Consider the following 24,020-nt stretch of genomic DNA (forward strand, 5'->3'; position numbering starts at 1 on the left):
GAAGAAAACAGAAAAAGCTGTTGGGGATTATTGGAGTGAAAGCTGCAGAGGCATAAACGGAGCCATTTGTTCCTGTTCTGCTCTTTTATTTGATATGTTTGAATTTTTTTGCCTAAATTTTATTTTTTTATTCTAATATTTCCTATAATCTGGTTTGATCCAAGACAATTGTCAACTGTGGAGGACAATAAAGTAACAGTAGTCCTGTGTCTAAGTATTGTCTCCTTTGCCTGCCCTTCTTTCCTTTTCTGTCCAAAAATAATGTCAAAGATAATTTTTCCTCCATAAAATCACTATCATTATTTGAAACATTCCTCAGCCTCAAAGTCAGGGTCGCCAGGTTGTAGTAGCTGAAAAGATAAAAATAATTGCACATTTTATTATTTTAGCGAAGTAAGTGCTTGAAATAGGTCACAAAATTAAGTTTAGAGTTGATCTTAAAGAAGACTTGCTTACACACCGGATTAACGCTGCACTCATGTCAGGTCTATGAAGCTGGGAACTGATATTCACACAGCCACTGCGTGCCTTTTTGTGGCACGAGACAGGATGGCATTGAAAAAAAATGGAAGAACATGCTGAACTGTTTTCACTTTAGTCCAGTTTTAGGTTTCCTGCAGAACAAGTGTGTTGGCATGGAGGTATATCAGTGTTGACTATATTCAGATTATCACCCAGCACTCACACTGGAGACAGAGCTTTTAGCCTTACTAGTTGTTTTACTGTGTACACTGTTGGTTTTTAAACTATTAAAGTAAAGGGATTCTGAAAAATGAGTGTGATTTACAAATTATTTAAATGTGTAGTTGTGTGCAGTTTGTAGATCAAAGCATTGATGGTTGGGGAGAGAAAGGTGCATAAACTTAATTGTAAACTCTCTGCAGCTGTGCCATTGTGCGAGTGCTGCTAGCCCAAGTTCACAGCCATGGCGCTACTGGATCGGGCTTGCGACCAGTCCTTATTGCAAGTATTCAGGATGTTGGAGCGAAGGACAACATGAAGGCGCCTGCTCACTTGTGGCCCTGTATTTAAAATGTTCGACAGCTTGATTTCAAGAGTTTAATCAATGACTTTTTAATCAATTGACATAAAGAAGTGCTTCTGACTTAGTAAGATGTTTTTTGTGTTATACATTGCAGGTATAAAAACGAACAAAAAAAATTATAACTATAAGACTAAATATGAATTTATTGTAATTCATGATTTAGTTATTGTGCAACCAAACATTGTATTTTGGAGGGACACATGAACTGTGTACTCTCTGTACAATAATGGTGGTGCAAATTGAGCTGATGTTAGATGCTGCTGCTTTAGTCTCTTGTGATTGGTTAGAGTTAATTAAATCCCCTCCCCCTTGGAAACTTGTGGAAATGAGTGGACGCAATGTCAGTACTGGTCCACAACTTTAAGATTATGAGTTTCAGGAGTTTAGGGCTGGATTATTTTAGCAAACGTGGTGGTGTAGATGGCTGAGATGAGACTTTGCAGGAATGCACCATCATCTGGAGGTGCATTGAACTTGAACTACACGTGGCTGCCCTTAACAGTTCCCAGTGGCCCCAGAAGGTGTCTGCCGTTGTACTGACCAGTGTGTTAATTATCCACCGCTCGCTCTAAGCTGGGCCTTGTTTGAACCTCAGTGTCTCCACGGTAACTGTAACCAACAGTTACGCAAGCTTGACAACGGCAGCCTTCGATGACCCACATTCCAGCAGTAAATCACAACGCGCGCACATTCCCGACTCCACCCTTGCCTATCGAAACTGTTCTCAGTGTTTCCACTCGACGGGGAAGGGGAGGCGACGAGTTAGAAAGAGGCGGGGAACGTTTTCACTTCTGTCGGCCTCTTTTCTATTTTCCTGTTTTTTCTATATGAAACAAAGTCCACAAACTGTGCAGAATCAGTGTAGTTTTTCTGCACACACTCCTCAGCCTCGGATTAAATGCTTGAATTTGTTTGTTTGCATCCCCTATTAGAAAGCTGGCATGTGAGTTGTTTTGTTGGCATGCTGACAGAAAAGATATCTGCGGTCTAGGAGATCCACAGTGAAGACACAACATCTTTCCTGCCATAATAAAATGTAACAATTTCTTATGAAGTAAACCTTAAAGACACACTCTCTCAGTGCTTACTCTGTCCACTGAGAATATATATAACTGTCACCTCCTGACCAATGGGTTCTCTGAAAATGACATCACTATTCATGAAACATTACTTGGACCATGGTGCTCGAGCAGTATCTGCATTTTGTTCCACAGGTTCATCCACTTGTCCTGGCATTCAACTTAAAGTGGCAATATTTAATGCTGAACTTAAGAAGGCGTGCATCCCCCCATGATGCCAGAAACCAATCTGTGAGAAACTATATATGGCTTTGTGTTCATAGCTGCCTTCATCTTACTTAAATATCTTTCCACAAGTTTGTCTCTCGCTTTCAATTTATTTTTGTCCCCTAGAGTGAGATACAATCACCTACTTTTTCAGAGTAATAGCGGCTACTAGCTATGCAATGTTGGCAAGCTCCTGAATACCTTAGATCTTTCTCTGGTGGCGGTTATGATGAAATATGAGGCAGATTTACTGCTGAGCCATAACATATGCATGTGTGTGCACAGGCTGCGAGCTACAGTTGCTGCGTCAGCACAGCGTTGCATACATACATCAGGTTTTACACATTCTTGTTCTGTAGTACACTCTGTAGCAGATGAAGGAAATGTCTACATGTAGGCAGTGAATTTGTACACATGTAGAGAAAATAGCCCTGGGTAGCTGTGTAACACAGGCTGTGTGTGTGTGTGTTCTGGAGAGGTTTCCTTGGACCTGCACAGTGTGCTGAGATAAAGTAGATAACTAAGTTGGAACACATTAAATCAGTGTGCAGATCAGGAAGGTTCCTGGAAATAACATTTGATACCAATTATATACAAATGACTTTAAGTACAGACTTAAGATTTAATTCAAAGTAAACTGGAACTAATCTGTGTTGAACTGCTTTAAAGGGACCTATTACGCTCACTTATGACCTCAAATATACTTCACACGTATACTTAAATAAATAAATAATAAATAATTTCCCCTAGGGATCAATAAAGTATTCTGATTACTTGAAAGTTTATCCAAAATGACATGCCTCATGGTTGTGATATCTTCAGTATTTAATGTGATATTTGGACGGCAAACATTCATCTTGTCTATTTAAGAACCGGTGTCACTGAAGTAAGTTGTTGTGCTCAAAACTTGATGCATGTGGGCTGACAGTCCATATCGGTGAATAACTGATCAGCCTTCTTTTCCTGTCGTCGCACAACCTGCTGACACACTCGGCTCTCTGGATCTCAGCCAGCCTTGCTTTTTTGCTCTCCCGCCACAGTCGAGGCTGCTGAACAGCCACCTTAAGAGCGCCGTCCTGCATTAATAATAAGTCTAAGCTACTGTTTATGCCCTATTTTTTCAGTCTTCAGTGTTAATATCCAAGTATGTGTTTATACTCTGCATGTAAACGCAATTGTGTTGAATGTAAATGTTTGGTGTATTTTTGTAATTTGCGGCTTGTATAAACAGAATTAGTGACTCTCTTCCTGTATTTTTTCTAAAAGGACCTGGAGTTCCATGGCGTGATGAGGTTCTACTTCCAGGACCGGGTCGCCGGTAACTTTGCTACCAAGTGCATCAGAGTCTCCAGCACAGCGACAACGCAGGACGTCATTGAAACGTTAGCAGAGAAGTTCAGACCAGACATGAGGATGCTGTCCTCACCAAAATACTCCTTGTACGAGGTCCATGTCAGTGGCGGTGAGTCCCACAGATTTCTGATACAAGAAAAAGCGCGACAGACTTTACAGAATCAAATTAATCGTAAAAATGTAGAGTAGGAAATGGATGGCTCTCTGGTAAACTGGTCTTTCTGTGTCTGTGTTAGAAGAGCGTCAGCTGGACCTGGACGAGAAGCCTCTTGTTGTGCAGCTGAACTGGAACAAAGACGACAGAGAAGGACGCTTTGTCCTGAAGAATGAGAACGACATCCTGCCCAAGGTCAGCTGCTCTGACTGTTCGGTCCAAGTGTTCACTGTTAATCATTAGGCTTACTAGCGAGATGAATTATTCTTCCATTCATCCGTAGCCTGTCAAGGAAAAACGAATCATTTTAAATCACTTTGTTCAGCTCTTCAAGATCACAAAGATACAAATGCGCATTGGAAAGGCACCAGCTGCCACTAGAATATAATCAGACTGTATATAAAAGATGGATGCCGCTTGGTTAATGAAGGGCTTTCAAGGAAGCCATCCAGGTATTTTGAAACCAGATGTGACGAGTGAGTGTCTGATTTGGCTTTAAAAACTGAAACGTATGCTCACTGGCTAAGGACTTGTACTCAGCTTCATTTTCCAATAGGGAAGCTACTTCTATATGTGATACTGCCTTTAAATGGAACATAGTGTTTCCTACACATAGACTTTACTTCAGTGAGCTGCTCGGGTATATTTAGCAACCCTCCTTAATCTTTTTCAAGTTTTAAATTTTTTTTAATTTTCTTGGTATTTTTCATTTGCTCATGTTTTGTACCAGCTGGCTTCCTGCCAGGTTACACTTATGGTCCTTAATATCTTTCAGCTGTTCCTTCAGGTTGTCTTTTCAAACTGTGATCTTTTCTATAGTTTTTAGATCTTTATCCCACTAACCCTAACCAGTTTTAATGATAATAAATGATGCATTTTTAATTTGTAATGTAATAAAAAATTAGGAAGTGTAAAAATCTGTGAAGTGTACAACTCAATTTTCGGCGACTCAATGTGCATAAAAATTCGCTCTACCAACAACCTCATCCAGCCTCCCAAACGTTTTTGTGCTTTAAAAGTGGAATGTATTATTGTTTACACGTACACTAATCAGTACTATTTGTGACAAGAGTGGTGAGCATTTCACTGTAGGGAGTTACAGGACCGCTCTGATCAGAACCTGGAGCAGGTGGAGGTGTAGTTTACGTCTTCCTGCTCACTGACGATGCAGAGCAAGACAGCAACTACCAGTCTTAGAATGGGGAACTGACGTCCAGCCTCTGGATGAGAGGCCTACTGGGCAGACAGCTGATTATGCTTCTTGATAATCTATTTGTCTTAATTTAACAGCCTGTGGGGAGCACTGCAGTGTGCCTATTTGACCTTGTAAGAGGTGTTTTGCTCAGGTTTTAGTGGGTTTTAAAAGTCCTTTTGGGCCCTCAGTCAAATTTGGACATTTTGGCGTTCTCGAATGTCACAAAGATGCTGAAGATTTTCTTCTTTTCCTTGCTCACTGCTCAGTTGCCACTTATTCACCCACAAATGAGTGCATCTATAGCAGTTTCTCACTCAGCCTCACTCTCTTGTTTTTCTAGAAGAGTCAGAGTAACGGGCCTGAGAAGGAGAAGGACGGCGTGATACAGAACTTCAAGAGGACTCTGTCCAAGAAGGAGAAGAAAAAGGAAAAGAAGAGGGAGAAGGAATTCGCCCGAATCCCTGATGGAGACGATCAGACACTGAGTCGCGAGGACGGGTAACACACTCATTCATCTTACATCCTGACAGTCCTCAGAGATTCTTTTTCTCAATGCGAGGAAAAGCACAGAACACTCCAGAAAATAACAGAATAGTGATTTAAACTTTTGACCTTTCTGTTCCTTCATCTGACTCCTTTTTTTCCTGCATTTCTTTTTTTGTCCCATTTATTCTTTGGTTTAGAGAAAATCTGGCAGCAGAGGTTTATAAAGACATGCCGGAGACCAGCTTTACCAGGACGATCTCCAACCCAGAGGTGGTGATGAAGAGAAGACGCCAGCAGAAACTGGAGAAACGCATGCAGGAGTTCATGAGCAGCGATGGGAGGCCAGACTCAGGTACTTCTTAGAATTTGCAAATACCTTGTTTACGAGTTTATTCAGAACCTTTTCTCCTAATCCCAACATGAGCTCGGATTACCAACTGTGCCTAGTCTCGTAGGTGTATTAGTTCAGGGGTGGGTAGAGGAAAAAACAATAGATATATAACAAACACATTCCTTCCCAATTAGATAGCCTGCACCTCATTTATGTTAAAATTAAAAAGCATATAGTGCCATTAGATCCAAAATGTAGACTAATTGAACAGTGTTAAAGTGTTTTGTTTCACTTTTTTAATGATGAGACGAGCCGGAGCTCAGAGGACAGTATGTTTAATGATCCCTTGTGTATTTAAGTTTTTGCTCACTGGAAGTAAACTGAAGTCAGAACACATTGGCTCACATTGACAGTTTGCAGGTGGTATTACTTTAAAATAACGAGATCGTCAACATCAAAGGCTAATCTGATATATTGTTACAGTCATGTGGAAAAGAGAGCACAGGACTCTAGAGTCCACAGTCACAGCTTCTATAGGACTTAAGAGGGCAAGTAGCAGCCAAGTGCTGCTAATCAAATCGACGAATTCACTGATGATCAACAAGTATGAGCACCTCTGGTTTGGAGTGTTCAGGTGTGTGTTGCCACCATCTTCCCAGGAGTTAATGTTTCAACAAATTCAATCCAAGGTCAGAGTAAATGCAAAAACCCCAGAATCTTAAATGTTAAAATTCATGATGGTATTTGTTGGAGTAAACAGTAAATTGACCTAAATATGAAAATCAGCTGTGAATACTGACTTTTTATGTCACAAACCGAAATGGCACAGCCAGAGAGGGACCCGGATTGGCTCCAAAACAAGTCTGAATGTCCTTGTATGGCTTAAAGGAAACCTGACGTGAACTCTGGAGATAATCTGCAGCGTGACCTGAACGTCGCAGTTCACTGCTGCTCCTTATCTGGTGTGGCAGGGCATGAGAAAGCAAGTTAAATTCTGTGAATCCAGGTGTGCACATCTGCTTGAGTGTTGTTTATATAACATAGGGATTAGCGGCCCACTTTTTGTTATTAGTGAATTGTTTTCACTGCTCATCGCTAATCACTCACGCCCACATCAGCTGCTTCCCAGAAGTGCCATATGCCGTTGGAGCGTCTCACGCTGACATGTTTACGCACACAGACATACGTCGCTGACGTGCCGAATGAATGAAACAAACATGCTGACTGGTTCAGCGTGTGACTCAGGCATTACCTAATCACTCTGCCAGACAGACAGATGGACGAGTGAACCGGCTCTAAAAATGGCTCAAACCACTGTCCGCATACACATGCAGCCGGTGAGGCAGGACGGCCGGTGGTTAGACGGTGACGTTCTCCTGGCAGAAAGCACTATTTAAGAAAACAAACAAAAAACCCTTATTTTATGTAATGAAAATCCTGTTTGCTCTGCTGAAGCCTTCTTTTGTGGCATTTACAAAGGTGATCATTGTCAGTTGACACGTCCCCATTACATGGCTACATGTTCCACCAGATGAAAGTTGTTATAAGCATTACATTTATTGCTTTCCCCCAAACTCATCTAAAAGTGTGTGCAAGAAAGTTTAACGTCCAGGTCAAGCAAGAAATGATAGACCGAGAACCGATGGTGACAGAAGTTTGTAAAGTGGGAGTCTGCTAGCACCATTACATTGGCTATATTAAATGCAGTCAAAAATGAAACTAAATGTGAAAAATACACCTAAGTACACTGAAATTAAAAAAAAAACTAGAACTAGGTGTGAAACAGTATTTAGTGCTTTTGCATTCAGAACTAACACACTCTGTCTCTGCAGGAGGCACTTTGAGGATATACGCTGACAGTCTGAAGCCCAATATCCCGTATAAAACCATCCTCCTCTCCACGAGAGACACAGCTGACTTTGCTGTGGTGGAGGCTCTGGAGAAGTATGGACTAGAGAAGGAGAACCCCAAAGAGTACTGCATTGCTCGGGTAAGTTTGCTTCCTCTCACCACAACACACACACACACACACACACACACACACACACACACACACACACACACACACACACACACACACACACACACACACACACATCCTTCTGTCTTTAAAAATCTGTAAACCCATCTTGCCACCTTCTCACGCTCCCAGTAAACACATCCATCAACACCATAAAATCTGCTTTGTTCTCGCTAAAATTAAAATCGAGTTAAATTAGGTTTAGTTCCTCCAGCTGCAGCAAATTCCATCAAACCCATGTTAACAGTAACAGAGTTTGAGCTCTTTGTCACAGTTTAATATGTGATTTTATTTTTGAGTACACTGCGTGATGTTCAGAGCTCATATTTGATCTTCATGGTTAGAGGTGTAATGTTTCCAAAATCATGTTTCCATTTTGCCAGACTAGCATACTTTAACAGCTCCACATGGGACTCATCGTGAGATGGGACATTTGTATCGCCATTTCTGTTGTCGTCTGAGAATTGTTACACCGTTAATCCTACTTCTCTGCACTATACAACCTTGACGCTCCGAGTTCAGTAATAAACACCTTTATCATCCTCCTGAGAGGCTGTGGAAAGTTAAATTCACTGTCAGTGCCACAAGGGTCACAACTGCTGTCAGTAAACATTGTAACAGCTTCCAATAGAGGAGCGTGCTATATATCCCACCTTTAAGGCACATTTTACACATGTTTTCTCTTTTTTTTGGTCCCTGTTTAAATGAAGATGACTAATAAAAGTTAGAAAAGAAAAATCCATGCCCACTTCACAGGAATGGCAGAATGAAAAGGAAAGCTTAAGGAATGCAGCTCAGTTACTTTCAGACTGAGTGCCACAGTAGCAGCAGATGCTCTATTATATCAGCGTGTGTGTGTGTGTGTGTGTGTGTGTGTGTGTGTGTGTTAGACTGTGACGGTGAACTTGGCTCACAGCCTGTCTCCTATCTGTCCTCTCAGCTTTTGCCAGTCGTATAAAACAACTGCCAATACACTGGAAGATCCTCCGGAGACGAACACACACACACACACACACACACACACACACACACGGTTACTTTTAAAGGTACCTTTTCACTTTACAGTGTTGTTACTATTGTGAAGTGATCTGTTACATTACAGGGCTATCTACTTAGAAAAGTAACTCATCAGCGTGCTTTGCTTTACCAAAACTGCACAGCCCTCATATGGTTACATTGTACAGAGGCTGTGTGATCTCATAGAGAGTTGACATTGATAGCACATCGTAACCAGTAACAAGCTCACTAGTTTCCCTTTTCAGCTGAGCTAACTTGTTAGCTGTTGTGTGTTTGTAGCTTTTCCTTTGACTAGTGTTACTGCTGCGAGGTCTGGCCTGTTGAAAAGGTGTGTCCAGCACAGTTCAGCTAAACTCCCTGCACAGATCTCCAGTACTTCCTCAGTCACAGCTGGTTGTGTAAAAATTGCCTTAAGTAATTAACACATTTTGACAGGACAGTGTGCAAAATGGAGTGATGTGTTTAGAGGCTGAGGCAGACTGACTCATCCTTGGGTCTGCATCGTCAAGTGTTGTTCGAGCACAGGCCAGTGTGGGAGTTTGGGACAGTCACTGACTGTGCCTAGTGCGAGTTCACCCTAAAGTGCAGGGTTCAGGAGGTCAGCAACAATGAGAAATACCAGAAACTGGTAAACACTATCCACCCACTCGTCCTTTTTTCCCCCCTTATCCGCATCATGGGAGCATTAATCTAAACACAGCTATCAAAAACTAACAACCACCACTGCCTCCAGCTCTTCTGGAGAGTTAAAAACTAGGTGTTGAGTCATGTCTGTGTAGGTTCTCAGTCGTACAGGTCATGATAGTCTAAGGCGCTGAAAAAGAAGGCGACTGGATTAAGTTTTTTTTGTTTTGTTTTTAATCTTTCATCCTGTGAAACAATCAAGAAACCTTTTGGATTAGAGGTGGAACATCTTCAAAGAACTTAAAGAAGTCCAGTCACCTTCTTTTCAAGCTCTGTTTTGCATCCTGTGACTTCTCTGGAGACGTTGTCTTGTCAGATGTAGTTATATGACCTCATCTGTGAGGCTTAAAGGAGCCTGAACCACATTACATCAGTCATTCTGTGTGTAAGGCGGGACTGAGATTACACAATATTGTTGTTTGTTGTAATGGTTAATGTGTCAGGTTAGAAGATTATAGAGTTGGGGACATAATGAGCTGCTCGTTGCTCCCCTATTGGCTTTTAAATTTTAAGTGATATCATCAGGATGGAAATGCTGGCTAGGGATTGGCCAGAAAAAAAAAAAACATACAGTGGTGACGTGTATGACCCTGGTGATCTTCTTATTCATTGATTTTCACATTTCCTCCATCAGCTCATATTAGTCAAGGTCACTGAAGTTGAAGAAAATTCTTTTTTTTTCCCCCTTTAACCTTTGTGCAATTATCAACCTACAAGGCTTTTGTAGGTTTAAATTGGACTTTTTGGAGGCGAGGACATGTGTAACCTGTAACCACTACCACAGTTAGTCTGTCTTTTCTGTCTTATTCACAAAGTTATTGAGTAAATTCGTTTGGTTTTTTTTGGTCAGGAATTTTATTGGTGGTTTTTCTCTGTGGACAGGCCAAAGCCTCTTTGGCTATCCCTGGACACTGCTCGACGAGTAGAAGGATGCACTGTCGAACACATTGCACATTTGTTCCATGTTGCAATCAGCTGATATTGTGTAGTCTGAATCCAGACAGCATTCGGTGGAAACAAAGTTTTACAGCCTGTATTTATGATCTTTTTCTTCTGGTACAACCCATAGCCACAGGTGATGGTAAGAGCATAGCCCTGCCAGTTAATTAAAACCTATGCCCCTTAGCTTACCAGAACTTAGCAGTACTGCAGATGCTGTAGAAGCCCACTTGTCGCTCTCCCACTTTCCATTGTTCCCCCACTTGTGAACATCATCCTAAGGTACTTGAGATGCTCCACTTGAGACAGTAGCGCTTCCTCAAAACAACCCATCTCTTACTGAATACCAGGGCCTCAGATTTGAGGTGCTAATTCATCTGCTAATGCTTCTGCTCTCCACTGAGCTGCAAACTGAACCAGTACAAGCTGCAGGTCAGCACGCATTTTTAGACGGTGTGATGTGGAAAAACAGGATTAGTGGCTGACGTCTTTTCTTTATATTGTGTCTTGGAAAACTAGTTAATGGGGATTATGGACCATGTGGACATGGGAAAACAACCAATTTCTAAACTGCAACATCTGGAGATGTTATAACATGTTGTTTAATAAGTCAATAATAAGCACAGCTGCATGAAATGTGAATAAACTTTGAATTGATTTGGTGTTCGTCTCCTTTTATTTGCAGCAAGATGATAAGTCTGGCAAGGAGGTGATTCTGGACGATAATGAGTGTCCACTGCAGATCTTCAGGGACTGGCCTGCTGATAGAGGTAAAAGACACACTCAGGCGCTTGTCCCCTCGCTTCTTGGTCACTATCGCCCCCTGCTGCTGGTTTACTGAAATTACAGATTTTTTTTTTTTTTTTTTTTAAAAATGTTATTATTAAATGTAATTTTTCTTTGACCATTGATCTTCTTACTGTATATTAACCTGTGAAATCTCTACTGAGAGTACAGGTAGTAAAATTTAGTCTTCCTCATTTTCAGGGGCATTAGTGTTCCAGTTGAAGAAGAGACCTCCGGACTACCAGGGGAGGAAGGGAAGGAAAGTGGATGACAAGGGCCTCAGAGGGAAGGACAGCTCACTGCCTCCTGAGAAACTGCCTTATCTAGTGGAGTTGAGCCCAGGTAGGACCACAACACTATCATATGTGACCCTTCGTCTTTGCTGTCAGTGTTGGTAGGCATTACAAGTGACAGCACCAGCGGAAGCAGCTTTTTTTTTTTTTTTTTGATTTGTTGTTGTAATGGCAAACAGTGACCAACAGGTTGCAGTGTAGCTGCATTAAAAAACACTCAGGTTTGGTCAAAGGTGAGTCTGTCTTCGTGTTCCCTGCCGAGGTGAATGAAGCACATTATAATGCGGCTACATTATTGCTCCCACATCTTCTCACCACTTTCAGCTGTGTTGTGGTTTCTGTTCCTGCCACTGCAGCATTTTGTCAGTGTGTAAAAACCACTGCGGGCGGTTAACGATCACTGAAAGCTGCAGACAGCTCTTAAAAATAGCTGGAGATGTTGGCGCGTGCTACAGCTGCCTGACTTTCTTTTGTCCCCCCATCAGAGAGAGCTGTAGCTTTTAATATGAATTAAAGTTTCCAAAACACATGAGTGCACTGTGAGAAGTCACAGAATAAAAAAACTTGGACATTAGATCTTCTCCTTTATGCTTGTTGCACTGAGGTTATACCTTCCTGAAGGGTTTCTAACATCAGATAATTCTTTATTGGGGGATTATAGGGGAAACATCTTGCAGTTCTTGAGATTAAAGTGTAAAGTTATCAGGCAGAGATTGGTGTTGTTAGAACAAAATATGTCTGTCCTCACTCACAGCAGCTGAGATCACTCTTTTAGACCACTCATGTATAATGAATCTCTTCATCATCATAATATTATTGTTATTATTATTATAATTATTATTCAAAGGGGGAAAACCTGTCCTAATCTTAACAGCCACATCAAAGTCTTTATCATATTAGTTTATGATGAAGATGATTTAAAGAGCAAAAATGTTAAACTTACTATGAAAAAGCTTTATTTGGTGAATTATAGGAAATTGCTTACTGATGTAAGAGTATACGGAATAGGGACCACTCATACTGTAAGAGGTAAGTTGCAGTGGTGTAATAACAGCTGGAATGCAGTACATAAAAACCCAGATTATTTGTTGTGAAAGCCTTTCGAAGGGCATTTTGGAGAAACATACCCATGTCTTGTTAAATATGACACAAACTTAACAGCTTGTTTCTTGCTACTGATCCCTCTCTTTCTTTATTGGCCTTTTTGTCATTCTTCCTATCATGCCATTAACCTATCAGACCTGTTGGTGAACCCAATTCTTATTGGCACTTGAACTGGTTTGAACTGTGGTGCTGGAATGATATTGGCTCACCAGAGGGCCCTATCCAGGAATGTACTAACACGTCTACTTCATCTACTGTAAGGTTGACGGGTCACTGACTGTGGAAGACTGCCAGGATGGGAAATTGATTTGGTGGCTCTTCTAAATAACAGCTGCTTGGCAAAGTGTGTGTGTCTGTGTGAGGAGAGAGAGAGAGTGTGTGTGTGTTAATTAACTGGACTTTTATCCACTTCTGTTAAAAAAAACACTGAGGTTACCCTGTAGAAGGCTTAAGATAAAAAGAAATTTGTTGTAATTTTTTACTTTTAAATGACTTTCCAGTATTTAAGTGATGTCCGGGCTACTGAGGGAAGTCCTGTAACCAGAAGCATACCCCTCAGTGTGTCTTCATAGATTGTATTTAAAAGATGGGCATAAGGGATGTCTCAGCCTCAAGCTGAGAATTGTGTCACACATCTAAGCTTTATGAAGCCAGATATGACGAGCAGAGGGCAAAGCTGACTGTGGGGCATAGGCGAGCCCCTATAAAGCATCACAATAGACGACTGTTTGGGTGCTCTCCCCATTTTACAGCCTTTACAGCACCACCTGATTGAATGAACACCACTCTGTCTGCTCTTGGATTTTAAACTAAAACCAAAATTTTGCACTTTAAAAAAGCAGACCATTAACCTCAAGTTTGATTCTAAAAACACGTGAGGTGAAAAATAAACCACAAAGTCACCAAAAATAACAAGTTTAAACAGATAAAGATGCACGAACCTCAAAGTCAGGGCAGGCAACGTAATGCCACCAAAATGCATACTTGTTTGGATCAGTGGTTAAACTGTTGGGAAGATCTTTTTTGTTATGACCTGTTTTAAGATACATACTCTGTAAACTAGAATTTACAATTTACTTGCAGTGTGCATTGTCATCTACAGGACTGCTTTGTTTAATTCATTTAAAATTTGGACACTAGGACAAATGTAAACAGTGAGAGCCCTTTTAAAATATCGTGTGTGTGTGTGTGTGTGTGTGTGTGTGTTTGCCTGCTTTCCATGCAATTAACGGGTTAACAAGGTATTTTTTTCCCTTCCTTGCTGCATTTTCACCCTCTGCTATTTGTCTGTTTTCTTTCCCACCTTCTTTATGGCATGGTGCGTATGCGTGTGTGTGTGCGTGCGTGTGCTTGTGCGTGTGGGGCCTGTGCATGTCTCCTCCTACCTCCGTGCCTGCCTGCCTGTCTAGGGCGAGGGAATCACTATGCCTACTACGCCTATCGGCACCACGAAGGTAAAAATCTACCGCACCTCCCTGTGTGTCTGTTGGTGGGGTCAACTCATTTGGCCAATAGTGGTCAAACAGCCCCGATACATGTTGTAGATGTGATTTAGGCACTAGTACTGAACAGAGAGGTTAGGAAAAAGTGATTTTAAACAATTTATTTACATTTAATACTTTCTGTGTTGGCATTAAAACAGTCAATAACAGCTTAAATACATTTTAGGATCTAAAGTTTTAATAAGAAATAGGATTTAACATTATATCCAGCCAATCACAGGGAAAACTGAGACCTTTTTGGAAGCATTTTTGCAGATTGACCTTCATTTTATTTGAAGGGTACACGAAACTACTAAATCTGTTTATTTAACCAGTTGCTAGAAGCTCACAAATGAAGTGATAATAATCGAAGTGACGTTTCTAGTGAGTTACCTCATAACTGACTGAAAGACTGAAGAACTCAAAACAGGGGAATTATACTTCTGTGTTAAATCTACCTGTAAAATAGTTGTAACTGCAAATCTTTCTGAAATCCTGCACCATAATCTTCGATGTTACCTGAAGTCCACCTGCATAGAAATGTAACCACATGTCACTGTCAGTGCAGCCTGCACAGGTAAAACAGAATGCTAGAAGCTGCAACCATCACTGGCATCTATATTTCACAGCAGAAGTCTAAATCGAGCATAATGCCACACTGTGAAAAATGGTGTCTGTAGACTGCAGTTGCAACCGTGTGACCTCATGATCTCGCAGCACTCAAAGATGACCATCAGCTGTGTCTTCAAAGTAGCTTTGATAAAATGGCAATAAGATGGAGTCGGTCTGCTGTCACTGTTACTGCAAATTCAGTGGTCATTAGGCAGCTATATACTGTTACTTTCAACCAAAACCTCATAGATGTGAAACATGAATTTAGGAATTATTCACAAATAGTGACATAGTTGCAGCAGGATGGTGATTTCACTGTTAAATGATGGAGGAACCTTGATATTATGTAGGATTATAATATTGGGTCGATGTTAAAGAGCCATGATGCAGAGACATTGTATTCATTGTTGTGGACCAACTCTGATTGATTGCAACATGTTGGCAGTCTCCGTGTTAATAAATTAGATGCAAACCTGCTAATAATCAGGTTGCCTTTGCAAGGGGATCTGTGCGGTCGCGATCAGGCATCTGGTTTCTGCAGCGCGTTCGTTAAGCTGCCAAAAGAGAAAGAAATTAAATGCGTTTATCAGCCACCGTGTTTTTGTTTGGTTTTTCATCCTTTTAGTTGCAGACAGTTAGCCGTCATATATCTACTCGTGTCACTGAGCCATTAGAATGCAAAATAAATTAGATCCAAATATTCTAAAAAAAACTAATATGCAAGGGTGGCTCCTATTCAACTTAATTCAACAATCACTTAGATGAAAAAAATGTTAGCATCTAATCTCTAATTAATTTATAGTATTCAAATTCAAAATAATGACGATAATGGCATCAGTCACAAAACAATGAAAAACTGTTGCAATATGAAAAGTTATAAATGAATAAAATAGAGAGAGAAAGGGGAAAAAAATGACTGAGGGTCTAAAGAAAGTGAAAGTACGCACTCGGCTCTTCGTGATTACCACCCTTAAACCTTTAACTGGCACAGAATTGATGGAAAAAAACAAAAACTGAGAGTCGGTATAGCAGAACCTTCTAATCTACGGAGATCTGTTATATTAGCTACCTTTTGACTACAGTATTATTTTTAGAAGATGGTCATATGTGGGTTTTTTCTGATACCCTTTCACCCTGCCCCCCCCACCCCCCCCACCCCCCCACAGCAGCCAACATTTTATCCCTTTCCCTTCACTGAACTAATGCCCTGCTTTGCTTTTACTAAACCCCTACTTACTAATATCAATAACTGCACTGCAGCCCCACCAAAAACCCCAGACTCTGTGCCACATTAGGAGTGCATAATGCACAGCTCTCCATATGTCACTATGTATTGACTCTGTACTGTAGTAATGCTGAATATTTACTGGGATTTCAGTCAATCAGTGTATGTGTGAGTTTGTGTAGTGAACCTGTATGCCGATTCTTTAAAATGTGATGTGAGTGCAGCCTTACCTGGTTTCTAAATCTGAACGTGTGTCTGTGTGTGTTCAGACGGCTCAGACTCTCGGGACAAACCCAAGCTGTACCGGCTTCAGCACAGCATCACTGAGGTCGGCTCAGACTGCACAGACGACGGAGCCATCCAGGTAAACACCCCATTAAAATACAAAAAATTCTAATACAGACTGTAGAATACTGCACTATATAAACTGCACATATTAATGCTAGAATTTCTCTTTTTTTAAAAAAAATACTACATTGCAATTTTAAATTAAGATTTCTGTCTTTCTAAAGCTTTCAGTATTTGGGAAGAGCTCACATGCTACCAAGTTTTGATGCCAGTGCATCCGAGCACTGATGCAAACCCTGTGGAGTTCCCTCACACTCAGTGTTCCCTTATACACATACACACACACACACACACACACACACACACACACACACACACGGTGTAGAATTAACTGTGCAAACATCATGACGTTACTGCAGTTTAAAAAGCTGTCTTTAAATATGATTCAAATGAAAAGCAAAGAGGTGTAGCTGGTGGAGTGAGATGCTGACCAGTGGGGGTTTTTGACCATAAGGGCCATCACACTTGAGCAGCTGCAGCTAACTGTTGTTTGAAAGTCGATCAGGTGAAAATCCAGAGACAAAGTCAGCATCAGGCAGCTGATGATCGTTCCAAGGTTAATTTATGATACTTTTACTTGGCCGTCCTGGCTCGAGTTAAACTAAACAGCAAGGGTGTTTAAGCTTATAGAGACGGGAAACGGTGCACAGCTCTAATGGGAGCTTGAAGTCAAGTGAAACTGACTGCAGAAGAGTAATCATTTATTTATTTATTTGCCAGAAGCCAGCCCGACTTACAGGTTAAAAGTGGAGTTTTAGACTGATTCTGCTTATGTAGCTGATATACTTGCTGTGTTTGCCTTCAGCTGCTTGGTCCGGGGATTCTGCCCCACCACTGCAACCTCATGCACAGCGAAGGCATGGTGACAGTGACGCCGCACGGCCCTGACGCAGACACGTTTGTAGACGGGCAGCGCATTATCGAGACGACGGTGTTGCGTTCTGGCTCCACCATCCAGTTCGGTTCTGCTCACGTCTTCAAATTCGTGGACCCGATGTTCGACCAGGGAGGGAAGAGAGAACCGGCCATGCCGAGAGGCAGACACAAGTCTGGGTGAGGAATGGGAAAAGGGTTTGTGGGTGTCTGAATGCAAAGTTTTCACCTCAAACTTATGGACATCCATTCTTCTTACTATCCCTCCTTCTTCAACCTCTGTACACACAGTTTCCCGAAGCCTACCAACAGTAAAGAAAGAATAGGGTGTTATTGTAAATGAAGGGAGGATGAGGTTTGGAGTTGGCAGGCGGAAGCAGAGATGAAGGGAAGGAAAAGTGGGAGGAGGGAGTCTGGGATGGGGAGAGCAGGGAAATGAGAGGAAGAGCGGAGGTCTGGGGTTACGGCAGGCAGGCTGCCCTCTAATCTGATCAACATGATGTTGGGTGTGGCCTCCTCCTCGCTGGAGTTTCACACACTAACGGGAGAAAGACGGAGAGCATACAAGATAAGAAGAGAAAGGAGAGTGTGAGAAAGTTAGGGATGAGTGAAGGAAAGGAGAAACAACTTAAAAGTCTTTAATGGATGACTAACACTGCAAGGAAGAGAGAAAGAAAGAAGTCTGTAAGTACCCAAAACACTAACTCACAACTGTGGGTGTATTTCTGCATGAATTAGTTTCTACAAATGATTCAAGAAATTGTCCTTTATCTTTTGTAGCACTCTTTCATAAGCATGTGCTCAGTATTTTCTAAAGCTCACAAGGTCATGAACACATTTAAATTAGTTTTTTAATAATCTAGAGTGTAAAGTTTGCCTCTGTAAGCTTTGCCGTCAGACGAAATAAACCTTTTTTTTAAAGTATTTAAATTATTTTTAAGTAAAATGAGCATAACATTTTTGCTTGGCTGAAATTAATCCACCAGCCTGGGAGTGTTTTTTTTATGTGTTTAAGAGCTGGTTTGTTAGGTTTGAGCGCTTGCTGAGCAAACACAAAATTATACATCAGTGCAGCGTTTTAAAAGAGAGTTAATCCTGTATTTAGCTGTGGGCTGTGACTGCTTTCACAACATGTTCCTCAGAGGCTTTGACACAGGTTTGCATTCCAGTTAGAAACTCCCATCAGGTGATTTTGATTAGTAACCTCAGCTATAGAGGAAGACCTCAAAATTCATGTTTAATACGAAAATACAGCTCACAGTGCTCCACATGTCAGCAGCAAAATGTGACAATAAAATAATTCAGCTTAAAAAAAAATCTCTTGCTCACCCTGTCCCAAACAGCAACACATTATATTTGTCAGACATTTCCATTAAAAATGCTCTAAAGGGCTCCAGGAGCACAGGCATGGTTCAGATCAGCGCAGGTCAACTACAGCTGTCTGTGTCTGCCGATTCAAATTCTGCCCTTAAGTTTAAGACTTGGCAGAGTCTCATTGGATGAGTTTTACCCAGTGTAGAGGTGTTATAAAGGGAGAATTTATCAATAGAAGCCAAAAAGTTTTTTTTACAGGCTTTAAATACATTTTTAATGTGTGTGTGTGTTGTTTTTTTTTTTTTTTTTTTTTTTTTTTTTTTAGGAGTTAAACATCGTGCATTAACATTTGTAATTTCTAGCTATAGGATATATGAATGTGAAATATGCCACTAACCTTTGGTCTCATAAAGGGCATTTTAATGTTTTTGGGTTTTGGTTTTATGGCTCGTAGCATAAATCGCATAGTTCATTCTTATTATTGGTGGTTTTAACGATAGGCAGCAGCATTTAGCCAGTTCTGCCTGTCCAGATACCAACGTGAGGAAGATGAAGTTAGCTTCCGGGTCATGGATATAGTGGATTTTTTTGTAAGTTAAAGAGGTCCATATTTCCCCCAGGAGTTACAGAAAATGTGTGAATATTGACCTTAAATTAAGATTAAGCTTTCTTGGTATCACGAATGGCGAAAGGGAAAATTTTCCTCATTGCCCCAAAATGGCAGAAAACCAATTTTTATTTTTTTATATAAGCAAGAAGTGCACCTGTATAATCCAATTTCTCATTGGTTCAAATAATACTTTGGTCATTTTATTAGATTTTTTGTTATTGATCAGCTCCTTTGGGAACTTTTTCAGTTGTCAGCTCAGTTGGAGGCATTGTGAAATGATGTTACCAGAAATGAGAACACTGAGGAGTTATATTAAGACCAGGGATCATTTTGTGCAGCTCAGAAAAGGAGTCTGAAGTTGTGGATGTGGATCCCTGTGGTTTTCTGGGCTGCTTTCCAGTGTCCTGCTGCACAAACATACCAGGATACCTACCCACAGTCAAGCTGAGGACTCATCATAATGTTTAGGCCGATTACTGCAGTAGTTTGGCGAGGATTTTTTTTTTTTGGCGTGGTTCAGATGATCTTGTAAGGGAATGAGTGTTTGATCCTTTGATAATCTGCTCCCTCTTAACTTCATCTGTATTCACTGTCAGTGAGTGAGAGAAAAACATGAATGAAACCAGCCAGAAGCCTTAAAAGGAACTTTAATCTGTATCATGTTTAATTTGAGATCATTTTAAATAAATTGTTATCAGATCCTTGTGAAGTAATCTCAGTACGCATGACACGGCAGATTCACATTTTAAACACTGTTTTTCATGTTTTATATCATGATAACAGCCTTTTGTGGTCTGCATGTTTGACTTGTTAGCAGCTGACAGAAGTGTTTCACAGATGCAGGATTACAATAGTATGCTTTCTAAACAGAGAAATGAGGCGAGTTGCAAGAAGACTGTTAGTGAGCGGGCGCAAGGTTAAGCAGCACTGTGGTGTGTTTGTTTTGAATTTTCTGTCAGAGTAGAGACTGCCAGAAAAGGCAGATGGTATTGCTGTGTGCTCATACTGCTATGACGCAGTCTTGGTTCTCCTGAAGGTTTCTTCCTCTTAAAAGAGCGTTTTGTTTTTTTCTTCCCACTGTCACCAACTGCTTGTTTAAAAGGGATCATTTGATTGTTGGGGTTTTTCTGTACTATTGTAGGGTCTTTACCTTGCAACATAAAGTGCCTTGAGGCGACTATATAAATAAAATTGAATTGAAAGTGACCATTTAAAATGATGGCGTCTTGGAAGACATGCAAGGATGGCAGGGTGAGATGGTGGGCCCCTAAAGGGACCAGCTGAGTTATCAAATAATAGCAGCCTTATTGGTTAGAAAGCTGCATCCACAGACTGTATAAAGATGGACAAATATTGAAAAATTACACCTTCATTCTTTTTAATGGCCAAAAGGACTCAACTCCTCTGATTGCAGAGGGTTTCTGGTGGTATAGAAGTTTAAGTTGACTCTCACCTTCCTATCTCCAAGAACTCTGTAAACATTTTTTCATTACTTTAATGCATGAGTCACTGATTTCAGGCCTTGTTTTTGTCAAACACTGAGTGCATTTTGTAAGTTATAGTCATCCTGAGGCTTTTCCAGGGGTATCCAGGATATGTGTGTGGTTTCACAGTCAGATCCACATCTGGTTTCAAAAAACCAAGACTGCGATAGTGAAAACACTCATTTTGAGGCTTCATAAAACTAACAAACAGGTGGCATCACAGATTGTTCTCTCCAGCTATTGTACAGTACAGCTAAAACACACAGAAAGCCACCCGTGGTGCTAATTAACAGACCAGAACTAAAGCACAAGCTTATTAAATGGTCTGCACTTTAAAACAGAGTTTGTGAAAGGGAAAGCTATCTGTGGAGGCTAAAACATGCTTTTTAATGCAGTGACGTTGGAGCCTGTGGGGTTCGACTCACATTTGAAGCCAGTCCCAGGTGGCTGTTAGAGGAAGTGCAGTCTTTGGCACATCTACATAGTATTTATTTTCCAGCTGCGGAGGTTGTGTGGCTTTGAGCCTGATTCACATGACTGTCTGGTTTCTGAGATCACATGACACTTGTCATTGATTCCCACGCTGGGATTTGGGACCATCTTGTTAAAGATGTTAGAATCTGTTTTCAAAAGCTGAAAACGGCAGCATCAGAAAGATTTTAATATTTTATCTGTTTTTACTGGAGTTATGAGTTTGTTTGTAATGTACTTAATGTACTTAATTTGACTAGAAATTTAGTTTAAGAAAGAAAAAAACAATCAGTGTACTTTCTGTCTATGTTGATGCTGGTAACGGTTTAACCTTGTTTGGCTGCTTTTGTTTATTGTGTGCGTGATGGAGATCTCCGTGTCAATGACATGAAGCACTGATGCTTTGTGTTTGTGCTGTGCTCTTTATTCGACATTGATGCCTTGCTGTCACGCGGGCTGCGAAAGCAGAAGCCTGTCTTTTTAAACCCGACTGCTGTCACACTCCGTGTCTCACACACACACACACACACACACACACACACACACACACACACACACACACACACACACACACACACACACACACACACACACGACATCCTGGCGTTGCTGTGAGTTAGGACTCGTGGCGTGGCTTCTCTATAACTAATTAGACTGTTATGTAAGAGTGTGCATGCATAAAGCGAGCTATCTGTGTGCAAATATCAGCGAGTCTATTTTACTGCCTCTCACGCCCATCGCTCTCCTCTGTGACGGTGAGTTAGATAAGTGAGCGTGTGTGTGTCTGGGTATAAGTCTGAGCTCTTGTCGACGTCAGTAATGAAAAGTCAGCTGTGGAGAGCGCAGTTCCTCATCTGAACCTCTAAATGTCTGTGTCTCCCCGCTGAAGCAGCGTACCAGAAACCACCTTCGACCTTCACGGAGACGTCCACAGTGGAGGAGCCCTGCCTACCAGCAAGGTAACACACACATGCACACAGACAGAAAAAGATACACCCACTCATTTTCGTGTATATACTTTATTCCATTCAAAATTCTCTCTGCTCTGCTTTCTGCTCTTAAACACTTAAACACTATGCTGTTAATATTTTTATGTTTTATCTGTCTGAACTTTTATTAAGCAGACTGGCTGAAAGTCAGGCATCATCATATTTTTGTTTACTGCACTGCTTCTGTGGTGGATTCTCCTTTTAAAGTTAGTTTCAAATAATGATGTTAGTTTATGTTCAAGTAATCGCTGTTCAGGCTGCTCTAAACATGCCGATTTTGACAGTTTCTTTTCCCCCAGCTCTGTATGATGCCTTATCTCAGCTATTGTCAACACAGGTGCACAGCTGTCACAGCGAGCACAGAATCTCCACCCACCTACTATTTAAGCCTTATTTTTGCAAGGGGGAACAAAACTACTATAGTAAATAGTAGTGGTAGAAGAATTCACAGATTTAAAAATATGGAGCCAATCTTATTATGATAATTATGCACATCGGTGGTATTTATCTGTATCTTTCACATTTCTTTGCAGTTAAATGTCATTTATAGAGTGACAAATCATGACACATCTTAAGGTGTTTTATTTTCAAAGGTAAAGACTATGCACATATTATAAATATTATAAAAACACAATGATTCTACAATCGTCCGTGAGAGAGCAGCTGATGACAAAAAGGAGAAAAATGACTCTCATGGGTTTTCTTTTGTTGATTATCGGTGTTGATTTGCAGATCTTCTTGAGTGCATTTCATCCAACATTTAGCTCCAAAGAAGTTTAATTCAGATTATTTAAAAATCTGCTTAAAGCCACAGATTAATTTTGTCATTTGATTATTGGCTTGACTAACTGCAAAAGCTCTAGAGAAGCAGTAAAACGTTTTTTAAATGTTTGAAAATCAATACAAACAAACAAAAACTTGATGAAAAGTGGAAAAAGGGTTGTCATGTTGCTTTTGCTGCTTGTTAGTAGTTCTGCCAATAAATCTAACCCAAGTCACCATTGTTGGCGTTCCCAGACAAAACTCCATGACACCATAACTTTGATTTGTTTCCCCACGCTGCATTTAAGCCTCGTAAGACTGTAGCCAGTATCTTTAAAATATAATAAGGGACTAATTTCCGTATGTTATGTTTAATTGAAGCTTCTTCTTTTTTTTTTCTCTGTGTGTTTTCAGAGCTCAGGAAAGCTGGACATGGAGAGAGGAATGGTCAAACCCATGATCAGAGGAGAGCAGCAGGACAGCAGGTCAGACATGGTTTCCTCCAATACCCTGGATTCTCTTGATCCTCATGCTTATCCTTTTTCTCCCCTCTGTATGCGTCTCCTCTCCTCATGGTTTGAATCTGTCTCATCAGGTCTCAGGATATTTCAGCAGACAGAACAGAGCTGACTCTTCCAGCCAGCATCGAGTTCAGAGACAACTGTGAGTGTTCACACATCACTTTCTGCCTCTTCATTCACCTCACTGTGTCAGTGACACAGTCAATAGCTGGAAACTATTGAACCCTTTCAGTTCCTGTCGTAACGTCCTGGACCGACAAACCTGACCTGATTGCGCTGGAAGTAGTGCTGCTCAATAACGGTGTCATGGTTAATGCAGGCAGTTCAGAGGCTTTTCACGTTTTCTCTCACCTCGCCGACCTGCAGCGATGAAAGTCTGAAAGCCATTATAATCATTAAAATCCTATTTGACGTTGTGGCACAAAGTCAAGCACGTTCACAGTGGTTTTTGCTCCTCGTTTCTGAGCCTGCTTGTGATATTCTTGAACAAGATCTGCGGGTGCAGCCAGGGTGAAGGGGACTCTCCATTGCTGCTTTTTGAAGCCAATTTGGTTTTATTTGATTTATCAGAGTGTGACCTTCAGCATTGTAGGTCGACACCTCCAAATGTGAGACTGTGAAGTGCCCTCTCTGGGTT

The 24,020-nt window shown here is 41.0% G+C and overlaps 1 protein-coding gene across 16 annotated transcripts in view; it reads left to right on the forward strand.

Moving 5' to 3' along the window:
• The window catches only part of afdna (afadin, adherens junction formation factor a), a 118,222-nt gene that overhangs the window by 35,664 nt on the left and 58,538 nt on the right, over window positions 1-24,020 (forward strand). For 10 of the 16 annotated variants that reach the window (XM_063494949.1, XM_063494950.1, XM_063494951.1 and 7 more), the window contains exons 2-14: window positions 3,598-3,793; window positions 3,921-4,033; window positions 5,374-5,531; window positions 5,717-5,871; window positions 7,683-7,840; window positions 11,196-11,280; window positions 11,498-11,638; window positions 14,103-14,147; window positions 16,281-16,375; window positions 17,165-17,412; window positions 22,001-22,070; window positions 23,277-23,347; window positions 23,458-23,525. In XM_063494949.1, the coding sequence (XP_063351019.1) occupies window positions 3,598-3,793; window positions 3,921-4,033; window positions 5,374-5,531; window positions 5,717-5,871; window positions 7,683-7,840; window positions 11,196-11,280; window positions 11,498-11,638; window positions 14,103-14,147; window positions 16,281-16,375; window positions 17,165-17,412; window positions 22,001-22,070; window positions 23,277-23,347; window positions 23,458-23,525 (1,603 nt within the window). The remainder of the gene's footprint in view (window positions 1-3,597; window positions 3,794-3,920; window positions 4,034-5,373; window positions 5,532-5,716; window positions 5,872-7,682; window positions 7,841-11,195; window positions 11,281-11,497; window positions 11,639-14,102; window positions 14,148-16,280; window positions 16,376-17,164; window positions 17,413-22,000; window positions 22,071-23,276; window positions 23,348-23,457; window positions 23,526-24,020) is intronic. The other 6 variants (XM_063494945.1, XM_065471983.1, XM_063494957.1 and 3 more) reach the window with 3 other exon arrangements.

Source organism: Pelmatolapia mariae, linkage group LG15, assembly GCF_036321145.2.
Source record: "Pelmatolapia mariae isolate MD_Pm_ZW linkage group LG15, Pm_UMD_F_2, whole genome shotgun sequence".
Lineage (NCBI taxonomy): Eukaryota > Metazoa > Chordata > Actinopteri > Cichliformes > Cichlidae > Pelmatolapia > Pelmatolapia mariae.